Here is a 21,870-nt window from a genome sequence, read left to right as displayed (position 1 = left end):
TGTAAGAAGGACCCGTGTATCACCGTCTCCAGTAGAATGAAATTGTCACGGGTGTACCACAGCAGTGCCTGAAGCTGCACTGAGAGTGGTTCAGGTGACCTCGGGATTCTAGCAGCCAGACGAGGTGGCGGTTGACCATGTGTCCAATAGTCTTATCCATACAACTGGTAAGGGCGATACTCCAGTAACTGTTAGGGGTGCTACAGTCCTTGCCTGGTTTCCAGAATGAATTTAATATTGCCTCCTTCCAAGTCATGGGGTACTGTCCATCAAACCACATCTGACTCAAACAAGAGAGGAGCTGTCCTTTCACTTCAGGGCACAGATGATGAAGCAAGGCAGAACGTATCTCATCAGGTCCTGGAGCAATGTGTCTGGCAGCAGACAAACCTGATTCCAGTTCCCATGTGGAAGATGGAAGGTTGTAGACTTCCTCACTATGTAACAAGAAATTGAGCTTCTTCATCCCTGTAATCCCACGGAACACCAAAAAAGCGGGAGCTTGTCTGGATGACATAGTCACAGTAAAAAAGTGTTCAGCTGAAACCTGAGCCATGTCTTCTGGCGTGTCCACCTACACCCCATTATTTGACAAGGCCATAAGGGGATGTGTAGTACCCTTGCCTGAATTCAGTTTTATTGATTCCCAAACTTGCGCAGCAGAAGTGGACAGATTAATGGAAGTCATTAATTCCCTCTGACTGAGAAGCTTATGTCCACGAATCAGCATGGTTTTAGAAAGCAATGTTCGTGCAAAACTCAGCCTGCTCTCTCACATGGTATACTGTGAACTATAGATGAAGGGAAACAGGCAGGTTTGCTACTCCTAGATTTGCAGAAAACGTTTTATATGGTGCCCCACAGCGAGTTATTAAAGAAGGTATGAGCATATGGAATAGGTTCACAGATATGAGAGTTGTTCAAAGACTTCTTAAGCAATGGAACCAAAAACGTCGTCCTTGATGGCAAGTGTTCATCAGAGACAAAGGTACTGTCAGGGAAGCCCCAGGGAAATGTGATAGGACCGCTACTACTCTCTATATGATTTGGCAGAGGAGGTGGCCAACAGTCTGTGGTTATTTGCTGATGATGCTATGGTGTATGGTAACGTGTCAAATCTGAGTGACTGTTGGAGGATACAAGGTGACTTGACAAAATCTCTAGTAATGTGATGAATGGCAGCTAGTTCTAATTGTTGAAAAATGTAAGTCAATGCAGATGAGTACGAAAAACAAACCAGCAATGTTGAGATACAGCATTAGTAGCTCCTGCCTGACACAGTCACATCATTTAAATACACTCCTGGAAATGGAAAAAAGAACACATTGACACCGGTGTGTAAGACCCACCATACTTGCTCCGGACACTGTGAGAGGGCTGTACGAGCAATGATCACACGCACGGCACAGCGGACACACCAGGAACCGCGGTGTTGGCTGTCGAATGGCGCTAGCTGTGCAGCATTTGTGCACCGCCGCCGTCAGTGTCAGCCAGTTTGCCGTGGCATACGGAGCTCCATCGCAGTCTTTAACACTGGTAGCATGCCGCGACAGCGTGGACGTGAACCGTATGTGCAGTTGACGGACTTTGAGCGAGGGCGTATAGTGGGCATGTGGGAGGCCGGGTGGACGTACCGCCGAATTGCTCAACACGTGGGGCGTGAGGTCTCCACAGTACACGATGTTGTCGCCAGTGGTCGGCGGAAGGTGCACGTGCCCGTCGACCTGGGACCGGACCGCAGCGACGCACAGATGCACGCCAAGACCGTAGGATCCTACGCAGTGCCGTAGGGGACCGCACCGCCACTTCCCAGCAAATTAGGGACACTGTTGCTCCTGGGGTATCGGCGAAGACCATTCGCAACCATCTCCATGAAGCTGGGCTACAGTCCCGCACACCGTTAGGCCGTCTTCCGCTCACGCCCCAACATCGTGCAGCCCGCCTCCAGTGGTGTCGCGACAGGCGTGAATGGAGGGACGAATGGAGACGTGTCGTCTTCAGGGATGAGAGTCGCTTCTGCCTTGGTGCCAATGATGGTCGTATGCGTGTTTGGCGCCGTGCAGGTGAGCGCCACAATCAGGACTGCATACGACCGAGGCACACAGGGCCAACACCCGGCATCATGGTGTGGGGAGCGATCTCCTACACTGGCCGTACACCACTGGTGATCGTCGAGGGGACACTGAATAGTGCACGGTACATCCAAACCGTCATCGAACCCATCGTTCTACCATTCCTAGACCGGCAAGGGAACTTGCTGTTCCAACAGGACAATGCACGTCCGCATGTATCCCGTACCACCCAACGTGCTCTAGAAGGTGTAAGTCAACTACCCTGGCCAGCAAGGTCTCCGGATCTGTCCCCCATTGAGCATGTTTGGGACTGGATGAAGCGTCGTCTCACGCGGTCTGCACGTCCAGCACGAACGCTGGTCCGACTGAGGCGCCAGGTGGAAATGGCATGGCAAGCCGTTCCACAGGACTACATCCAGCATCTCTACGATCGTCTCCATGGGAGAATAGCAGGCTGCATTGCTGCGAAAGGTGGATATACACTGTACTAGTGCCGACATTGTGCATGCTCTGTTGCCTGTGTCTATGTGCCTGTGGTTCTGTCAGTGTGATCATGTGATGTATCGGACCCCAGGAATGTGTCAATAAAGGTTCCCCTTCCTGGGACAATGAATTCACGGTGTTCTTATTTCAATTTCCAGGAGTGTATCTGGGTAACATTGCAAAGTAAAATGAAATGGAATGAGTAAGTGACGGTTGTGGTAGGGAAGGCAAATGGTTGACTCCTGTTTATTGGGAGAATTCTAGGAAAGTGTGGTTCATCTGTAAAGGAGACTGCATATAGGGCACTAATGCAACCTATTCTTGAGTACTGCTTAAGTGTTTGGGGTCTCTATCATGTCAGATTAAAGGAATACATTGAAGCAATTCAGAGGTGTACTGCTAGGTTTGTTACTGGTAGGTTTGAACTACTCACAATTGCTACGCACATGCTTTGGGAATTCAAATCAGAATCCCTGGAGGGAAAGCAACATTCTTTTTGAGGATCACTTTCGAGAAAATTTAGAGCACCAGCATTCGAATCTGGTTGCATAAGATTCTACTACCTTCAACATGCATTGCATGTAAGGACCATGAAAGTAAGATACAAGAAATTAGGGTTCATATGGAGGCATGTAGACAGTCATTTTTCCTTCGCTCTATCTGCGAGTGGAACAGGAAAGAAAATGACTAGTAGTTGTATGGGCTAGCCACTGTCACATGCCTTATGGTGGACTGCAGAATATATACGTAGATGTATATGCAGATGTAGACACGTTAAGTCTTGGAAGTGGAGACATTGTGCTCCCAGCATTGCTTCTTGCTGAGTTTAGTTAGGTAATGAGTCTTTGTATCAGACCTCATAAGAGTGATGAGGGCAGTCTGTGAAGGATGTAACTTGAGATGTTGCAGTGCCCTTCCACGGTCCTGAATAGCCGTTGCAACGCCTTTGGTCCATCATGATACTAGCTGCTGGTGGAGGGGGTGTGTAGAAAGGGGAACAGCTGTTCCATTGGCGCAGATGATCATGACAAAGCTGTTCCCACAATGTCAGACATGCAGTTTAATGTAGAATGAACAAAAGTCATACAACTTTAGATAGCACAGTGTGGCACATTGACCACTGGGTGTTACAAGGAAGCGACAGAATCACAGGACAACAGCCACTGTCAAAGAGCTTCATGTAGCAACCACTGTTGCAAAGCCATGAGATTGGGGTTTGGTTTTTTTTTTTTTTTTTTTTTCTTTAGGGTGCAAAAAACATCTGGGGTCATACATGCCCAAGTCAAAACTATAGAACACAAAGACAGAGAGGAGTTGACATAAGAGAAGGCAGTTAAAAACAGGCACATGGAGAATGGGCTATAAAAGACACCATACAGAAATGGAGGTCCAAAATTAAAAATTAAATGGCCTTCGCCATATTGCTTTGGCGGATAAAAAGTAAAATGCCATCAACAGCCCACGCATCATTTGCTAAAACGGCAGATGAGTCAATGGCAAACCCAAGTGGGAATGTAAACGGTTAAAACATGGGCATTCCATCAGGAAGTGGCAAGACAGTTAAAACTTGGGCGCAATGTGTACAAGCTGGTGGGGTAGCGCCACTTATGAAATGACGATGGCTAAAAGGACAATGCCCAATACGCAGCCTATTTAAAATGACCTCCTCCTGGTGGGAGGGCTGAGAGGTCAGCCAAGCTGCTGGGAGAGGCTTCATAAGCTGGAGCTTATTCCTGTGAATGGAGGACTATTGGCGATGCCACAGGGACACAAACTCCTGACAGACGCCAACACAGAGATCATCGGAGGGAATATAGGAAATAGCGGGCTGAGGTACAAGGACTGTAGATTGCCAGCAGCATCAGCAGCCTTGTTTCCTGGCAGACCGACATGACCAGGAGCCCACAGAAATATCACACTGGCTACACCAAGAATGAGCAAGTGACAGTTTTTCTAGACCCGCTCAACTAAGGGATGGGCAGTGTACAGCGCACATAGACTTTGAGGAGCGCTGAGTGAGTCTGAGCAATAGGAAGTGAATGAAGATCAAGGTTAACATGGGCCACTTCACGACGTCAAGGTTGTGAAGGGTTCACACCCACTGGGAAAGTTGCAGGTAGTGTGAAGTTAAGCTGCTGTAGGAAGTGCCAAAAGCAGACTCCAGAAGGTAACAGAGAAGAGGGATATGTCCCGTACTGGCGATCAAAGGAATCATCAAAGGAGGTGGCACAGAAGGTTGGTCACACACGGCAGACAAACTGCACGCAAACCTGCTGAGTAGAAAGTCTGGTGATAGGACAGTGGTAGTTCAGCAGCATCAGCATTATAGACTCTCAACCGAGCTAGTGTAAAAGGCGCCAGTAGCCAAATGGATGCTATGATGGTGGATAGTGTTGAGATAGCGTAAGAGGGAAAGACGTGCAGACGCATAAACAAAGCACCCATAATGAAGTTTTGAAAGGACATGGGACTGGTACAAATGGAGGAGGGTGGTTTGATCTGCACCCCAGGAAGTACCACTGAGTACACATAGGACACTGAGGAACTGCTTACAGAGACCTGTCAGGTAAGACACCTGGGAAGAGCACAAGAGTTTGCTATCGAGCATGAGCGAGCAACAAGCCCAAGATGTAAAGATGGTGGGAGAAACCAATTGAGTCGCCAGAAACTCATACAGATGGTGGTTTTATCAGTGGAAAAGCGAAAGCCATTGTCGATGCTCCAGGTGTAAAGGCGATCAAGACATTGCTGAAGATGCCACTCAGTGAGACAGGTCCATGCAGAACTGCAATAGATGGCAAAATCGTCAACAAAAAGGGAGCCGGAGATGCCTGGTGGGAGACACGCCATTATAAGGTTAATGGCAATAGCAAAGAAGATGATGCTCAGGATGGAGCCCTGAGGCACATGGATTTCCTAGATAAAGGTGTCCGACAAGGCAGAACCCACACGCACCTTGAAAACTCAGTCTTTTGAAACTTCCTGAAGGAAACAGTACAGGGGGCCACAGGAGCCCCAAGTGTAAAGAGTACAGTAGATATCAGTTCTCCATCAGGTGCCGTAGGCCTTCTCCAAAACGAAAAAGACTGCCACATTCCAGGACTTCCGCAGAAAACCATTCATAACATGGGTGGACAAAGTAACGAGATAGTCAACTGCAGAACACTGCATTCAAAATCCACGCTGCGCATTCGTCAGTAAATTGCGAGACTCGAGCCACCATACAGCCGGGCATGAATCGTACATTCATCACCTTGTAAACGCAGCTGGTGAGAGAGATAGGATGGTAACTAGAATGAAAATTTTTGTCCTTACCGGGCTTAGGTACGGGTATGACAGCTTCACTGCAACGTCCAGGAAATGTATCCTCTGCCCAGATGCGGTTGTACGTGTTAAGCAGAAAGTGCTTGCCTGCGATAGAAAGGTGGTGCTGCAACATCTGAATGCAGATGGCGTCTGACCGTGGGGTGGATGATCGGGATGAACTGAGAGCATGATCTAGCTCCCTCATAGTAAAGGCGGCATTGTAGCACTCATGATTCTGAGAAGAGAAGGGTGTCACCTGAGCCGCCTCCACTCGTTTCCAATGGAGGAGGGAAGGGTGATAGTGGGAAGAACTCGATATGTCCACAAAATGGTGTTGGAAATAGCAATAGGGTCCACAATAACATCGTCTGCTACTGTCAGGCAGGAAATTGGGGAATGGGTCTTGGTCCCAGAGAGCTGTTGGTGCCATTTGGCTGTAAATGCAGATGAGGCAGGAGTCAGCAAATGGATAGCACACGGGTAATGTTTGCTCGAGTAGGTGTCAGAAAGAATGGACCACTCAAGATGATGTGCAAGCTCGGCAGTGCAGAAGGATAGGTCCAAATGGGAATAGGTGTGCGAGGAGTCGGAAAGGAAACTGGATGCTCCAATGGTGAGGCAGAAGAGGTTAAGTTGGTTAAGAAGGCCAGCCAAGAGGGCACCTCTCTGACAGGTTCAGGGAGAATCCCTAACTGATGATGCGCATTAAAGTCACCGAGTAGCAAAAATGGGGGAGGTAGTGGCCCAGCAAGTTGAAGGAAGTCTGCCCCGGTGACATTGAATGACGAAGAGACATGAAAGGTACAGAGGGAAAAAGGCAGGTGGGGAAGGAAAAGGTGAACTGCAAGAACTTGAAGATGGGTAGTCAGGGAGATGGGCCGACAATGAATGTCATCTCATATGAGCAGCACGACATCTCCACGAGATGGAATGCTGTCCTCAGGGGGAAAGGCAAAACGAACCGTTAATAAATGTGAAAGCTCAAAGCAGCCACGAGTGCACAATTTCGTTTCCTGAAGGCAGAGAACAATGGGACACTGCGATGCAAAAAGCAGCTGTAAATCCTCTTTGTGGGACATTCCATTGCAGGAGAGCCACAACGAGGAAGAAATGTAGGAGTGTCACCTCGGTGGCTGCTGAGTGACTGCCAGTGAAGAGTCGCTACTACAGAGCACAGAAGCAGGAGGATCGGCTTGCTCGTGCAGTCGGTCTGTGGAGACCAATGCTGAAAAATGGTCGGTGGTGCGCACTGGCGACACAGAGACCGGCCGGGCTAAGGTATCACATGGCAACACCACTGAAGAGGAAATTTGAGTCGAGGAAGAAGGCCGTTTGCCTTTGGTGGACTACTTCGAGCCTTTCCAGTTAGAGGAAGACTAAGGTGTTGTTTGGCTGGAGTGACGTAGGAAGTCTTCATGGGAGAACTCCTGTCCTTTCCGGCCTACTGGTTGTGTAGCTGGTGGTTTCGTCCCTCGAAGTGAGAGTATGATGGCTCGTTGCACAGATCAGTGGGGGGATGGCATGCTACCTTGACATTGGACAATTTCACAACCTCAGAGCTGAATTGGAGGTCACATGTCTGCATGGCCATGTCCTTCGTGGAGTGAGGGGTAACAGGAACAAAACTATAGGTGCCAGATGGGAGAATGCAGGGTTTGCGACTAGCCAATAACTCGTGAGCAACTGGGTACAGCACTTTTCCCTTTACCCAGATCTCTCGGACAGCCCATTCATCAAGATACACAGGACAATCCCGAGAGGAGGTGGCACAGCCGCTACTGTAGTTGATACGGCGGGGAGGAGGAGGCAGACAATCGCCCTCGTGCGCATCCTTACCGCAGATAACACATTTGGCCGGGTGTCGACAAGACGTTCTAGCGAGGTTGCAATGATGACAATGGTAGCAGTGCATTAGGTTTGGAGTGTACAGCCAGATTGTGATAATTTCATAGCCTGCTGTGACCTTGGACAGAAGCGCCACTCTATCAAAAGTGAGAAAAAGAGTACAGGTCAGCACTAAGGAATCTACCTTTTTCATTACACGACGGACGGCAATGACACCTGATCAGAGAGGTAGGATTGGATTTTGACCTCAGTTAGACCATCAAGCATCCTAGTGTAAATAACACCACAGGAAGAATTCAAAGTTCTACGGGCCTAGACACGAACAGATTAGCCATGGAGAAGTGAGGCGGCAAGCAGTTGTTGCGCTTGAGAATCAGAAGTAGTCTCCAAAAGCAAAGTGCCATTCTGTAAACAAGAGCAGGATTTCACAGGGCCGGCAACTGCATTAACACCTTTCTGAATAATAAACGGAATTACCGTGGCGAAGGACTGACCGTCGCCAGTACATGAGACCACAAGGAACCGTGGTGCAGTGGAAAGGGTCTTTGAATCATTAGCCTCATTACGTTTACGTTTTGTAGATGATCGACTCACTGCGACAAAATCCCCCATGACTGCCAGTGTCTCTAACGGTGCGCTCCTTCCAACTAGATGCCCCCTTCACGACAGGGCACACCCGCTTTAGGTGATTGTTCACACCTCAGGTCACACCTCCCAAATACCTAACAGAGGGACCAATTGGCAATTTGGGAAGGTTGCATCTCAGGCAGTCATCCCTCCCTAGGCCTGGCCTGTACCAGGGGGTACATGCGAACCCTACCTGTCAATCCGGGGCTGGGAATTATGCATTACCCAGTCACCTGTTATGCATTGTATGTGCGGACTGGGCTTCACGAGTGCATAGGGAGGAAGAAGAAAAAGAGGAACCTCAAATGCCAGAGCAGAGGAACGAGAGGAGAAGGGAAACAAAGAAAGGAAAAGGGAGTGAAAAACAATGGTGAGACTGTTCTTACATCAGTGACAGACGATGCAGAACATTCCCAATAACACCCCAGACATGTTCCCCAAGGGAGGAGAAAAAGAATAGCATGAGGATAGACATGCAGCACAGAAGGGAAAAAATGCTGCAAAGGCTGGGACCCTGTTAGTAACCAAGCACAAACTCGCCAAAGTGTGCTGGCCCCCTGGGGGAATGAGATTGGGGAAATATACTGTAAAGACGACAGCTGAAAAGAGTAGGAGAACTGTCATTGTCAAAGACAGATTGACGTCAGAAAGAAGATGGTCAATGAGAAGACACCACAACAAACAAAGTAGTACTTTCTCACAGGGGATGGCATGCACTGAAATCCCCAATTAGGAGAAAAGGAGGAGAGGGTTGTCAGATGAAAGGGAGTCATATCACAATATGTAAACCCTGGAGGTAAATACACACTGCTAATGGTGATTGTTGGAGTCGTTTGTATTCACACTGCTATTCTTTCCAATGTGATATGGAGGGAATCCACTCACTGACACTTGTGTGATCCAATGTACAGACAACTTCCAGATGCATTCTTAGTGCCAGGAGGGTTCTGATAGAGCATGGTAACCTAGAAAACTTGGTGAGAGGCCATCAGTGAAATATATTTCTTGAAGACCAACAGGAGGACAGGAGGACATTAGATGTCGAAGTTCTGGCAGGTGACAGCGTAACCGACTGCAGTTCCATTGAATTATCAGGTTAAGGATTTCTGACTGGGATGAAGGAGTCATGAGGAAGGTCTTGCCCCAGAATCAGTGTCATCAGTATGGTGGAACAGTACCGATTAACTTAGATTTGGAGTCCGACGGGGTGAGGGGGATCTGGCATCTCCAGTTCATTGGAGTAGACTTCTGCTGAGATTTCTCCTTCTCTTTAACTACTTTACAGGGTCATTATTATTGTGAGGGCTTGTCTGCTGCATGGATAGGAACTGAAAAGGAGCAGTCAGTCATGAGACCCACAGCCTGTGGCTTCTTCAACCACTGGCTGGTGTCAGCACATAAGTATGTGGATTTTCAGGGAAGAGGATACTCTGTTGAGAGCCCTGTCACCAGTATATGCTGGAGGAGGATGCTGCTTCGATGTCTCCTTTCGAGGGAAGTGAGGTCTCAGAAGATATTTTTATTTATTATTTATTTATTTATTGTTCCATGGGACCAAATTAAGGAGAAGTCTTCATGGTCATGGAATGAGTCAATACATGAAATTATAACACGATATTAGAAACAGATAAAATGGAATATAGAAAAACATATTCAGGTGACAAGTCGTAAGTTTAAATAAAGAAAATCAACAATGTAATACTGGAATTTGCTTAATTTTTTAGCTCTTCCAGGAGCTCCTCGACAGAATAGAAGGAGTGAGCCATGAGGAAACTCTTCAGTTTAGACTTAAAAGAGTTTGGGCTACTGCTAAGATTTTTGAGTTCTTGTGGTAGCTTATTGAAAATGGATGCAGCAGAATGCTGCACTCCTTTCTGCGCAAGAGTCAAGCAAGTGCATTCCACATGCAGATTGGATTTCTGCCTAGTATTAACTGAGTGAAAGCTGCTAACTCTTGGGAATAGGCTAATATTGCTAACAACAAACGACATTAAAGAAAATATATACTGTGAGGGCAATGTCAGAATTCCCAGACTACTGAATAGGGGTCGACAAGAGGTTCTCAAACTTACACCACATATAGCTCGAACAGCTCGTTTTTGAGCCAAAAATACCCTTTTTGAATCAGAAGAATTACCCCAAAAAATAATAATAAGTGTCACTTATTTCAGATACTGTTCTAAAGATAAATAAAGCAGCATTTAGTTTCTGAACAAGATCCTGGACATGGGCTTTCCACAACAGCTTATTGCTGTAGAAATCTACAGAGGGAAGGGATTACCTCCCCATGGGCTAATTTGCTTGCACAACTATAAGAGGTCAATGTAGGAGGAGTTGCCACATTCATCAGAAACTGTCATAAATTTAAGAACATAGCCATTCATAAATTTTGCCTAGAACAGCATATGGAAGCATGTGCAACAGAAGTAGAATTTCACAAAAAATCCTTCATAATATTAAGTGTATATCGAGCACCTGCAGGCAACTTTAATCTGTTCGTAAACCACCTTGAAGCTGTACTGGTCCATTTAACAGCCAAAAACAAAGAAATGGTGGTTGCTGGTGATTTCAATGTAGATTTCCTTAAAGACGTTCCCAATAAGAACTTATTTGAGTTAGTAACACTATCATTCAACTTAATTCCCACTGTAAAATTCCCCACTAGGTTAACCAATTGCTCACATACAACAATTGATAATATCTTTATAGAAAAGTCCACTGAACAAAATTATGTTACAAAACCAATAGTCAATGGCCTCTCAGACCATGATACGCAGTTCCTTCTGTTAAATGTTAATACTGAACAGGATATAAAATCTGTCAAATCTGAGTTCAAGAGGGTAATCAATAAGCCAAAAATTGATTATTTTAGGACATTCCTCAGAGACATTCACTGGACTGATGTTTACAGTGCTCATGGCATGAATGAAAAATATAAACACTTTTGCTAATAAAGTGCTTACCTTATTTGAACATTGTTTTCCCCCAAAACTTACCAAGGTTAGAGCAAAGTCTACAAAGAAGCCATGGATTACTCAAGGAATAGGGGTATCTTGTAAAACAAAAAAGAAAACTGTATCTGTCAATCCGAAACAGTTCCGATGTTGATGCTACAGCACATTACAAGAAATACTGCAAAATATTAAAGACTGTAATACAGACATCAAAGCAAATATATTACAAGGAAAAGATAGTCATATAAGATAACAAAATAAAGACTATATGAGATATAGTGAACGAGGAGACCGGTAGAACCAAACATGAAGAGGGACAAATAGCATTAAGAGTAAATGATACGTTGGTGACAGACGTGTATAGTGTTGCAGAACTTTTTACCAAACATTTTATAACTGTTACTGACAAGATGGGTTTGTCAGGTTCTGTAGATGCTGATATGGAATACCTCAGAGCAGACATTTCAAGTAACTTCCATAATATGAATTTGACCCTCACTACCCCAGCAGAAATAATATCCATCATAAAATCATTAAAATCAAAAACATCTAGTGGGTATGATGAAATATCAACAAAGTTAATTAAAGAATGTGATTCTGAGTAGAGTAACATATTAAGCTATCTGTGTAACCAGTCATTTATCAGTGGAATATTTCCTGAATGGTTGAAATATGCTGAAGTTAAGCCACTGTTTAAGGAGGGAGATAAAGAAATAGCATCAAATTTCCGTCCAATTTCACTTTTGCCAGCATTCTAAAAAATTTTAGAAAAGTAATGTACAATCGGCTTTATAACCATCTTATCTTAAATAACATACTGTCAAAGTCACAGTTCGGATTTCTATAGGGTTCTGATATTGAGAAGGCTATCTACACTTACTGTGAAAATGTGCTTAATTCATTAGACAAAAAATTGCAGGCAACTGGTATATTTTGTGATCTGTCAAAGGCATTTGACTGTGTAAATCACAATATCCTTTTAAGTAAATTAGAATATTATTGTGTAACAGGAAATTCTGCAAAATGGTTCAAATCTTATATCTCTGGCAGGAAACAAAGGCTGTCATTAGGAAAGAGACATGTATCAAACTATCAGGCATCATCCAACTGGGAACTAATTACATGTGGGGGTCCCACAAGGTTCCATTTTAGGGCCCTTACTTTTTCTTGTGTATATCAATGACTTTTCATCAGTAACATTACCAGAAGCAAAGTTTGTTTTGTTTGCCACAAGCAGATATAAGAAGTGGACAGTGTTAAATTCTTGGGATTACAGCTTGATAATAAATTCAACTGGGAGGAGCACACCACAGAACTGCTGAAGCATCTTAACAAATCTCTATTTGCAATGCGAATTGCGTCAGACATAGGGGATACAAAAATGAAAAAGCTGGCATACTATGCTTACTTTCATTCCATAATGTCATATGGGATTATTTTTTGGGGCAATTCATCAAGCCAAGTTAAAGTTTTCCGGGCACAAAAATGTGCAGTAAGTTATATGTGGTGTGAACTCAAGAACATCTTGCAGAAGCCTGTTTAGGGAACTAGGGATACTAACTACCGCTTCCCAATATATTTATTCCTTAATGAAATTTGCCATTAAAAATATATCACTTTTTCAAACCAAAAGCTCAATTCATGGAATCAATACTAGAAATAAGAATTTTCACAAGGATTTAAAGTCACTTAGTCTTGTACAAAAAGGTGTGCATTATCCAGGAACACACATCTTCAATAACTTGCCAGCAGCCATAAAAAGCATAACAACCAATGAAATTAAGTTTAAGAGAAGCCTAAAGGATTTATTGATGGCCAACTCCTTCTACTCCATTGATGAATTTCTCACCAACTGATTTGTGTGTATGTATATATAAGTACAATATAACTTCTGCACAATTTCAGTGCAGTAATTTGTTCATTGTAGATAAGTGTGTGTGTTGCATTACACATTTATTACCTTATAAATAAATTTTAAAAAACTTTTTTATTTTAAATTCAGTGCATTAGTATTTGTAAAATGACTCTTTCATATAGTGTTCATTAAAAAATGATAATCATTCCAATTGGGACCTGTGGAATGGTACTTTAGCTTATTTGTTTGAGTTGTAAATATTTGTCATGTATTGTTGTTTTGCTGACATGTTCTACATCCTGGAGGACCTCCTCACTACGGATCAGTTGGAATGAAAGTAAATCTAATCTATTAGTTTCAGAAATATAAGCGTGCCAAATTGAATGATTCTTTTTCATACCCCAGTATTATGGAAATACTCTGTGAACTCATATGGGAATCCTTGGAGGGAAAGCAACATTTTTTCCATAAAACATTATTGTGAAAGTTTAGAGAACCGATATTTGCAGCTGACTGCAGGAGAATTGTATTGTTGCCAAGGTACGTCTCGTTTAAGAACTATGAGGGCAATGTAAATTAGCAGTTGTATGGAGGCATATAGAGATTCATTTTTCCCTCATCCAACTATGAGGCGGTGCTGTGGTACAAGGTAACCCCTTACAGTAGTTTATGGAGTATATACGCACGTTGGTTGGTTGATTTGGGGGAAGGGACCAAACTGTGAGGTTATCGGTCCCATTGGATTAGGGAAGGATGGGGGAGGAAGTCGGCCATGGCCTTTCAAAGGAACCATCCTGGCATTTGCCCAAAACGATTTAGGGGAATCATGGAAAACCTAAATTAGGATACGAATTGCAGTTCTGGTGTTATTCTGATGACGATGCACGGCAGCGACCAAAGACATTAACTAAACACATCAGATGAATTCGCAATCGTGGACAATGACTGCCATCAGCTGTGGAATGGAATGACGACAATAAATATTTGTGGTGGACCGGGACACGAACCCAGTTGATGACATATGGAAGTTTGGGTCTGGCATGAGTCATGCACGGATAGCCAAATGGTAAGGCGACTGCTCGCAATAAGTGGGAAATCGGGGTTCGTGTGCCAGTCTGGCACAAATTTTCATTGCCGTCATTCCATTCCCAGTAGTCATTATTCGCAATTGCGAATTCATCTGATGTGTCTAAATTAGGATGGTCTGATGTGGGTTTGAACCATCATCCTCCCAAATGCTCGCATGTATGTATGTAGACGTAGAAGAGCAGACGAACAGAATGGATAGAGAAACAAGTCATAAGATGAAGATCAACAAAAGTACAACAAAGATGATGAAATGTGGCATAATTAAATTAAGTGATGATGAGATAATTACCTTTGGCAATAAATTCCTGAAGGTAGTAGATGATTTTGTGCTCTTTGAGGATAAAAACCTGATGATGGAAGAAATAAAGAAGGTGTACAATGCAGACTTGCAATAAGAAAAAATCTTCTGAGGGAGGAAAAAAATGTAACAAACAAAAAAATGTAAGTATTAGGAAGGCTTTCCTGAAAGTATTTGTAGTTACACACAATTAGATGATAAACAAAGACAGGAAGAAAATAATAAGTTCTGAAATGTGGTGCTACAGAATAATACTGAACATCAGAGCAGTACATCGAACAACAAATAAGTGGGTAGTGTATTGAATTAGGGGAAAACGCAGTTTATGGGACAACTTGACTAAATGAAGAGAGAGCTTGTGGGACATATACTAAGGAATCAGAGAATACTTAATTTGGTACTGGAGAGAAGTGCATGGGTGGCATGTACAAATAGAAGAGGGAGACCAAGGCTTGCCTACAGTCAGCAGGTTCAAATGAATGGAGGTTGGAATAGTTATGGAGAGATACAACAGAGACTTGCGCAGGATAGACTAGCAAGCTGCATTAAACTGGTCTTTGGGTTAAAGAGCCTAACAACAATGTCCATAGTGAATGGCTTAATGCATGACAGCAATAAAAGAATTATCCAAGCAAATTTTATAAAGATTACATTTTTAACCTGTGCAGTTATGGTGGCCATAACTGCTGTATAATTATGTAAAATATTCCGAATCTACCTCTGTAACTAATAAAATGTGTGTTTTTTACATTTGCATTTATTTTTATTCATTTAAGACATCAGTGGTCCACAATCAAATACATTTACAATGTTGATTTTGGTCAAAACTCTAAAACGGTAGTTTGCTAAGAACTGAAATGTGACTTTCATATATTGTATTTTCATCTAACTTCTGCTTGCAACTAGAAACATCATTGGTCAAAAACACCAGTGTCATACACAAGAAAATGTGGAAAATTTCAAGACGACAATTTCAGATGTAAGTAGGATCATGTGAAAATGCAATAATGAAAATCACACTTCAATAGCTAAAGAAACTAAGTTTTTATCTAGAATCAAAAGCAAAACTGTAAATATGATTGTCAGTGGTTTGGTATCTATGTATTAAATGAATAAAACTTGATGTGTACAGTAAAATAAATATGTATTTTTAGTGATTGCAAAGATGGATCTAATATACTCACATGTTAAGCATTCATAAATAATGTTTTTAAGGCACCTAATAATGCTAGTTGTACAATTGTGTTTGATATAAAGTTATGATCAGCTATTGAGTAGTTTGATTATAAAATAGAAGAAGATAAAAATGTTATCTAGATGGATAAAGCTAAATGCTTGTGAAACAGGTTTGTCTTACCCTTTCTGGCACTTCCAAATCATTATTCTATAATCTTATATAAAATGAACAATCCATTCTTTCAATTTCAGCTATTTAGTTTCAAACAATGAAAATCCAGAATGGAATAACATCAATATTATGAAATGGATGGATAATCAAAATTATAGACCGATTGCAGCCTTGGTAGCCACAGACAATGGTCTTTTTGTTGTACCTCTCCTCTATATGGTGAGTGTCATCTATTTAGTTTCCTTAACCCAGGTTCTTGGGTAATGTCTCTTACTACTCCTGAACCTTTAACCCCACAAGGTTCTTTCACCCTCGAATCTTCTCTTCTGCCTACAGAAAGAGCCAGGGCAGTTCCTAAATCTGTTGATATCATGTCTTTCTGAACATTTCCTCTCACTGCCAAACGTCATGTCAACTTTTCAATATGTATAACAAATATTTCTGTTCACTGATTACGTTTCAAAATTTGGGCTATCGTAACTGTGTCATGTGAACTCTCAATAAAACTACTATCAGCACTGAAAGTTCTTGTTTCAGGTACATGGGTAAGAAAGCTATTCCACAGACTGGTCTATGAAAGACTGAAACAAGACCAGGCAATTTATTTTTAACAAGGCAAAACAACATTTGTTTAAAATACCAAAGGTCCAGATACTCACCGATATGAAAATGTTCATTTCTTACCCACACTACTATATAAAGAGAAGTCTGTATTCAATGTTGTTACCAAAAATCTTAAAAAATTCCTTCACTAAATTATTTCAAATTTTTACACAATACGGTAATACTCGTTTGGAGGAATATAGGCTACATATTCTTTTTAACTGATCTTCTTTGGATTTTTGCATGATACTCTTATAAACATTCTGACAGCAATAGGCTACATATGTTTTTAATATTAATGATATACATACATACAAATAAATCTATACTACTACATAAAGACAACCCATTGTTTAACCAAAAATCTCAAATAAGTTCTTGACCAATTTACTTCAAATTTATACACAATACTCTAATAAACATTCAGATGGTCATGCGCTATATATTTTTTTTAAACAACAATGTACAGTTTTTCAATTACAACTAACTGCTAGGAAGGAAATGGCTTTCTATGCTGGGCTGTGAAAATGTGAGGTTTTATTTTCTTTCTTACAGTCAGTTTTGGAGGAGACCAAACAGCGAGGTCATCGGTCTCATCAGATTAGAGAAGGACGGCAAAGGAAGTCGACCATACCCTTTCAAAGGAACCATCCCGACATTTGCCAGGAGTGAAATTTGGGTAAATCACAGAAAACCTAAATCAGGACGGCTGGATGCGGGATTGAACCATCGTTCTCCCGAATGCGAGTCCAGGAGGGAGGGTTTCTTTATTTTTGTTGGGGGGGGGGGGGGGGGGGGGAGCTCTGGTAGTTCACACACAAAGGAAAGCAACAACAAAATACATTCTTATTGGATACGATACTCACTGTAGCATCAAGTTGGGTAACAGTTACAAAGTGGGCTTCCCCTTTCATTTTCCATAGTTTACATATCATATATGTAATAATATGCATCGGAATACCCATCAAAGACTTGTCCATTATCTAATATCTGTTTTCTGAATTTTCCTTAACGTCTTAATTTCAATGATGAAAAGTGCATTAAATATAGCAAAGTGTGTTAAATGTTACAAACATTATGCTACACATCAGTTTCTTACCAAACTTTTATTTCACTTTCATATTTGCTGGTTTGGCCAACTCTCAACCAAATTATAACATTCCAACTTAACCTAGACCTCACATTATGCTACAGATTAGTTTGTTCGGCCACACCATTCAGGAAGGGTCCAATATCATACTCTTAGTTTCAAGATGGACTCAGGGAAAACTGTAGAAGGGTCTTTGAGTAAAGACAGTTTCAGTGAAGGCCTAGACTAATATCTGTTACTGGTATACCATGTTTTGTTGTTTTATGTAATGAGTGAGATAAAAATTTGATGCACCACAATGTAGAATGAAATACTTACACAAAGAAAAATATCTGGTGGTCAGTCACTGAGGAATTATCAAGTCTATTAATAATGTAATGTTAAAAAGTATCCAAGCACAAGAAAAGCATTGAAAAGCATGTAAACTAGTACCCGAGCAAAAGAAAAGCACTTGAAAAGCACATTTGTGTGACATACTGAGCTAAGAATACACCCCAACTCTCTCTCTCTTTTTTTTCTCTGGGTCTTTCTTCACTTGTGCGTCTGTCATTCACGGAGATAAGGTTATGGAATGTCCATGCTGCAATGTAAATAACGGGAGGAGTAAAGCCTGGTACCTTCTCAGTCTTGCTTAAGTACCTATTGATGACTCATCCTTCATACAGAACTTTTGAAGTGTTTTCTCTCTTTCTCCCACGTTTTGAAGAATATAGTTATTTTGAAAACAAAAACATATTTGTTTTTAAATGGTTATGTTTTAAGTTCACCATAATCTATCATTCACTTGATAACTATTCTTTTCCTGTTTGTCATTCCCTGCAAATTCTGTTTCCACCACTGGAGGAAAAAATGTCTCAAATTTCAGTCACAGACAAGCTGGTAGCAATGTACCATAGTAGTATAAAGACATGACTGATGTACAGCATATAGCATTTGTTGGGGAGATTTCCACAACCTAATAAAAATAAAAATAATACAGAAAAAGATTAACAGGGTGATAACAGAAGCTAAATGTCGATATTCCTGTAGACCCCTTTTAAACGGTCTGAAAATATTGCCTCAGCCTTGTTTGTTTCACAACAGCAAGCATATTTTTTTAAAAAAACATCTGTTCAGACATAACTATGATATATATACATTTGAAACTACGCAGCTGAACCTATAGCACACACAAAAATAATAAATACAAACTTGAGCAAAAGGGGAGTGCATCATACCGGGATTATGTTACACAACTATATGCCTTCTTACTTAAAATTTCTTTCAACAATACATACATTTAACAAAGTCAAAACAGTTCTTGCTGGACCACTGCTTCTACCCTGTCTCTGAATTTCTGGATCATCACAATACATACCCTCTTTTACCAAATACAGTTAATTATGTACTATGTCACTTCACACTATAATTTACTTTGTATTTATCAAGTAGTCTCACTTAAAAACCACTGCTACCATGTGCAGAAGGAATATAATAAGCAAATTTATATTATTATGCACTATGTTTGTGGCGACCACAATGATTATTTTAATCATAAATTAACTGTTTACCCTTGTCCTCCTATATCACGTGTACAAGCAATGTACTAAAAATTATTCTTGAACAAAGTAAAAATCACTCTGTCTTGGCAGACAGAGAGAGAGAGAGAGAGAGAGAGAGAGAGAGAGAGAGAGAGAGAGAGAGAGAGAGAGTGTGTGTGTGTGTGTGTGTGTGTGTGTGTGTGTGTGTGTGTGTGTGAGACAGAGAGAGAGAGAGAGAGAGAGAGAGAGAGAGAGAGAGAGAGAGAGAAAGGGGTGGGGAGCGGGATGAACAAAAACTTACACACAAAACAGAAAAAGTAAAGATGACCATCTCAACTGTTGACTTGGTGCAGATTCGTATCACAATTTATGCTGTCATGTATTTTGCTTTCCACAGAATTTGGAATATTTATACGCACATAGAACATTCACATGTTAATATATATAAAAATACTAAGAGATAAGGAATATTTGCCATATATTAAGTTCTGAGTACAAGCATCATACCTCCTGGAAGAGCCTAGAAACTTCACACACCAAACACCGACCAGGTTGTTCACGAAACTGGCAAACATGTTTTCCTGCTAAGAAATAATCTCGCAGTAAAGGTGTATGAGTTAATGCTTGTACAATGCAGTTCATAAAACATGTATTGCCTAAGTTAATTAGGCCTCTGAGACCTGTGGAATAACACAGTTAATGAGAAATATGACTGAACATAATAAGCATGTAACATAAGCGAATATTTGTGGCTTGACACAAATTACTACACATCAGCAATGCTATTTTAACAAATATAGTTCCCCTTACCAGTCACAGAAGTATTTGTAAAACATATTATTGTCATTAAATGTCATGTATAAAGACTGTGCAACTCAGATGCAGATTAGAGCAAGTGAATAATATCTTACCAATGGTTGTGTCCTCTAGTATATGCCTTCTGTGCGGGTTATTTCGCAGCAGACGGATATCATATGCACTCGGTTCCCATGGTCTGTATGGTACAGACAGCCCAATTCTCTTGAAAACTTGTGCATCTTTTTCTAGTGCTATACTAGATAATTCCTTATCATAAATGTAGTCGCCACAGTGGAAACACATCACCATTCCATAAGTTAGTTCCACAGCTGTAATCATAACATTGAAAATAAGTATCAGTAAACTGATAAAACGGCTAGGTTCTTCATACCATACTGAACAGGCCCGTAACTATTCCTTACCTAAGAAATGTTTTTTCACTTTCGCATGTTCCTGCATGTGACCACGTACAATACACCCGAAATAAATACAATGCAAGCATGAATGTAACCGAGGCCCACCGTACTTGCACACCGTACACTGACTTGCTATTGCCTGTATACAACAGAAATTTCATTATTTTTCTGATAGTACGAATGCAAGAAATTAGTACCCAGAGATAAAGATGAAACTGCTGCTCACTATTTAATGGTATATGAGAGAAAAATTATTTAATCTTCTACGAATAACGTATAATGAACAATTTCATATACAATTTTCTGAGTGACATTCCGTCACGAACGCACCTTTCTTCTCCGGGCCTCAGCTGACGAGCACGCTACGAGGCAAGAATACACTATTTTGTAAGCCTTGGTTCCCTTAGAAGCTTTAAAACTTATCAGATGAGTGCATCCATTTTCGCTCATCTCCAAAATGTCCCAAAAATTTAAATGGACACAGCTTGCAATTGTTTACATGCAGCTTGCGACCACCGTCTTTACCTCGCCCGGCGAAACTTAGCCATTTCCCCCTCTAATGACGAAAAGCGGAACTTGTTGTCACAACTTACGTTTTTAACAGTTATTAACTAAGCTATGTACATAAATTACATAAAATATAGATGTATCATTGGCACATGGGTATGAGAGGTGAAACGTTCAATTTATTTCAATGATATGCTTTGTATTAGTAAACACCACATGTGTGTAACGTTCTCAGTCACCAGCGGTCACATTGCAGGAAAAATTGTACTTATGTCTGTTCCCCCTAATTAAGAGAAAAAAATTGTACAGTTCGTCACTTTAGATGTAAATGTCTGTGATACATCAATTATTTTATCGTACAGAAGATCATGAATGGGTTAACGAAATGCGAAAACTTCTTTCTCCTTGAGATAACCAAAAGGTCTGTTAGTTCGCAATTTCACTGCAAGGTGGCTGGTACAGCTGCTGCCGGGCTATAGGCGCGAATTTTAAAGGGAAGCGTAAGCAATGACTGTACATGAAAGCGACGTAATTTTGACGTGCACGAACATACGACACTTTATTCGTCATGATGTCAACAATCAACAATAATATTTTGATGTCATATTAAACTGCATATTAAAGAGAATATTTGTGGGCCTGGACGAGAAGTAACACTAAAACTATTGCATCAGACCTATTTAGCTGAATTTAAATCCAATGTAACAGAACCAAACCTCGACCAAGTTGTGCCAAATTTGAGTTTCAGGTTAACATACAACACTGACCAAGTGCTTTTTAGTATGAGAGTAAAACCAGCAATAACGTTAAATATCTGTACCGGTATATGGTTAACCAGTAAAAACATGGGCACTGAGATTTACCCTGCACTTACTATACCCCAGTTATCTATTAATCCACATTTTGCCATTTTGATCTGAATGTTCACTTTACGGTATGTTACCTGCTTTATTAATGCTGCTGAACACAGCAACGTCGTTATTTGCACAGAAGAGTTGTGTATTATGAAGATAAAGCAATAAAATTATATGGACAGTTTAACACAAAAAATCAGTTTTT

At 41.4% G+C, this 21,870-nt stretch overlaps 1 protein-coding gene across 1 annotated transcript in view; it reads right to left on the bottom strand.

The window, feature by feature from the left end:
- LOC126163147 (ubiquitin carboxyl-terminal hydrolase 22) overlaps positions 1 to 21,239 on the bottom strand; it is a 131,482-nt gene extending 110,243 nt beyond the window's left edge. The window contains exons 1-4 of the mRNA XM_049920076.1: positions 20,635 to 21,239; positions 20,311 to 20,443; positions 20,002 to 20,217; positions 19,598 to 19,770 (exon numbers count right to left, since the gene is read on the bottom strand). Of these exons, the coding sequence (XP_049776033.1) occupies positions 19,598 to 19,770; positions 20,002 to 20,217; positions 20,311 to 20,443; positions 20,635 to 20,754 (642 nt within the window). The 5' untranslated portion in view covers positions 20,755 to 21,239. The remainder of the gene's footprint in view (positions 1 to 19,597; positions 19,771 to 20,001; positions 20,218 to 20,310; positions 20,444 to 20,634) is intronic.
- Positions 21,240 to 21,870: the final 631 nt, after the last annotated feature.

Source organism: Schistocerca cancellata, chromosome 2, assembly GCF_023864275.1.
Source record: "Schistocerca cancellata isolate TAMUIC-IGC-003103 chromosome 2, iqSchCanc2.1, whole genome shotgun sequence".
NCBI classification, from domain to species: Eukaryota; Metazoa; Arthropoda; class Insecta; order Orthoptera; family Acrididae; genus Schistocerca; species Schistocerca cancellata.
Note: the sequence above shows the minus strand (reverse complement) of the source record. Positions and strands in the feature narration are given on the sequence as shown.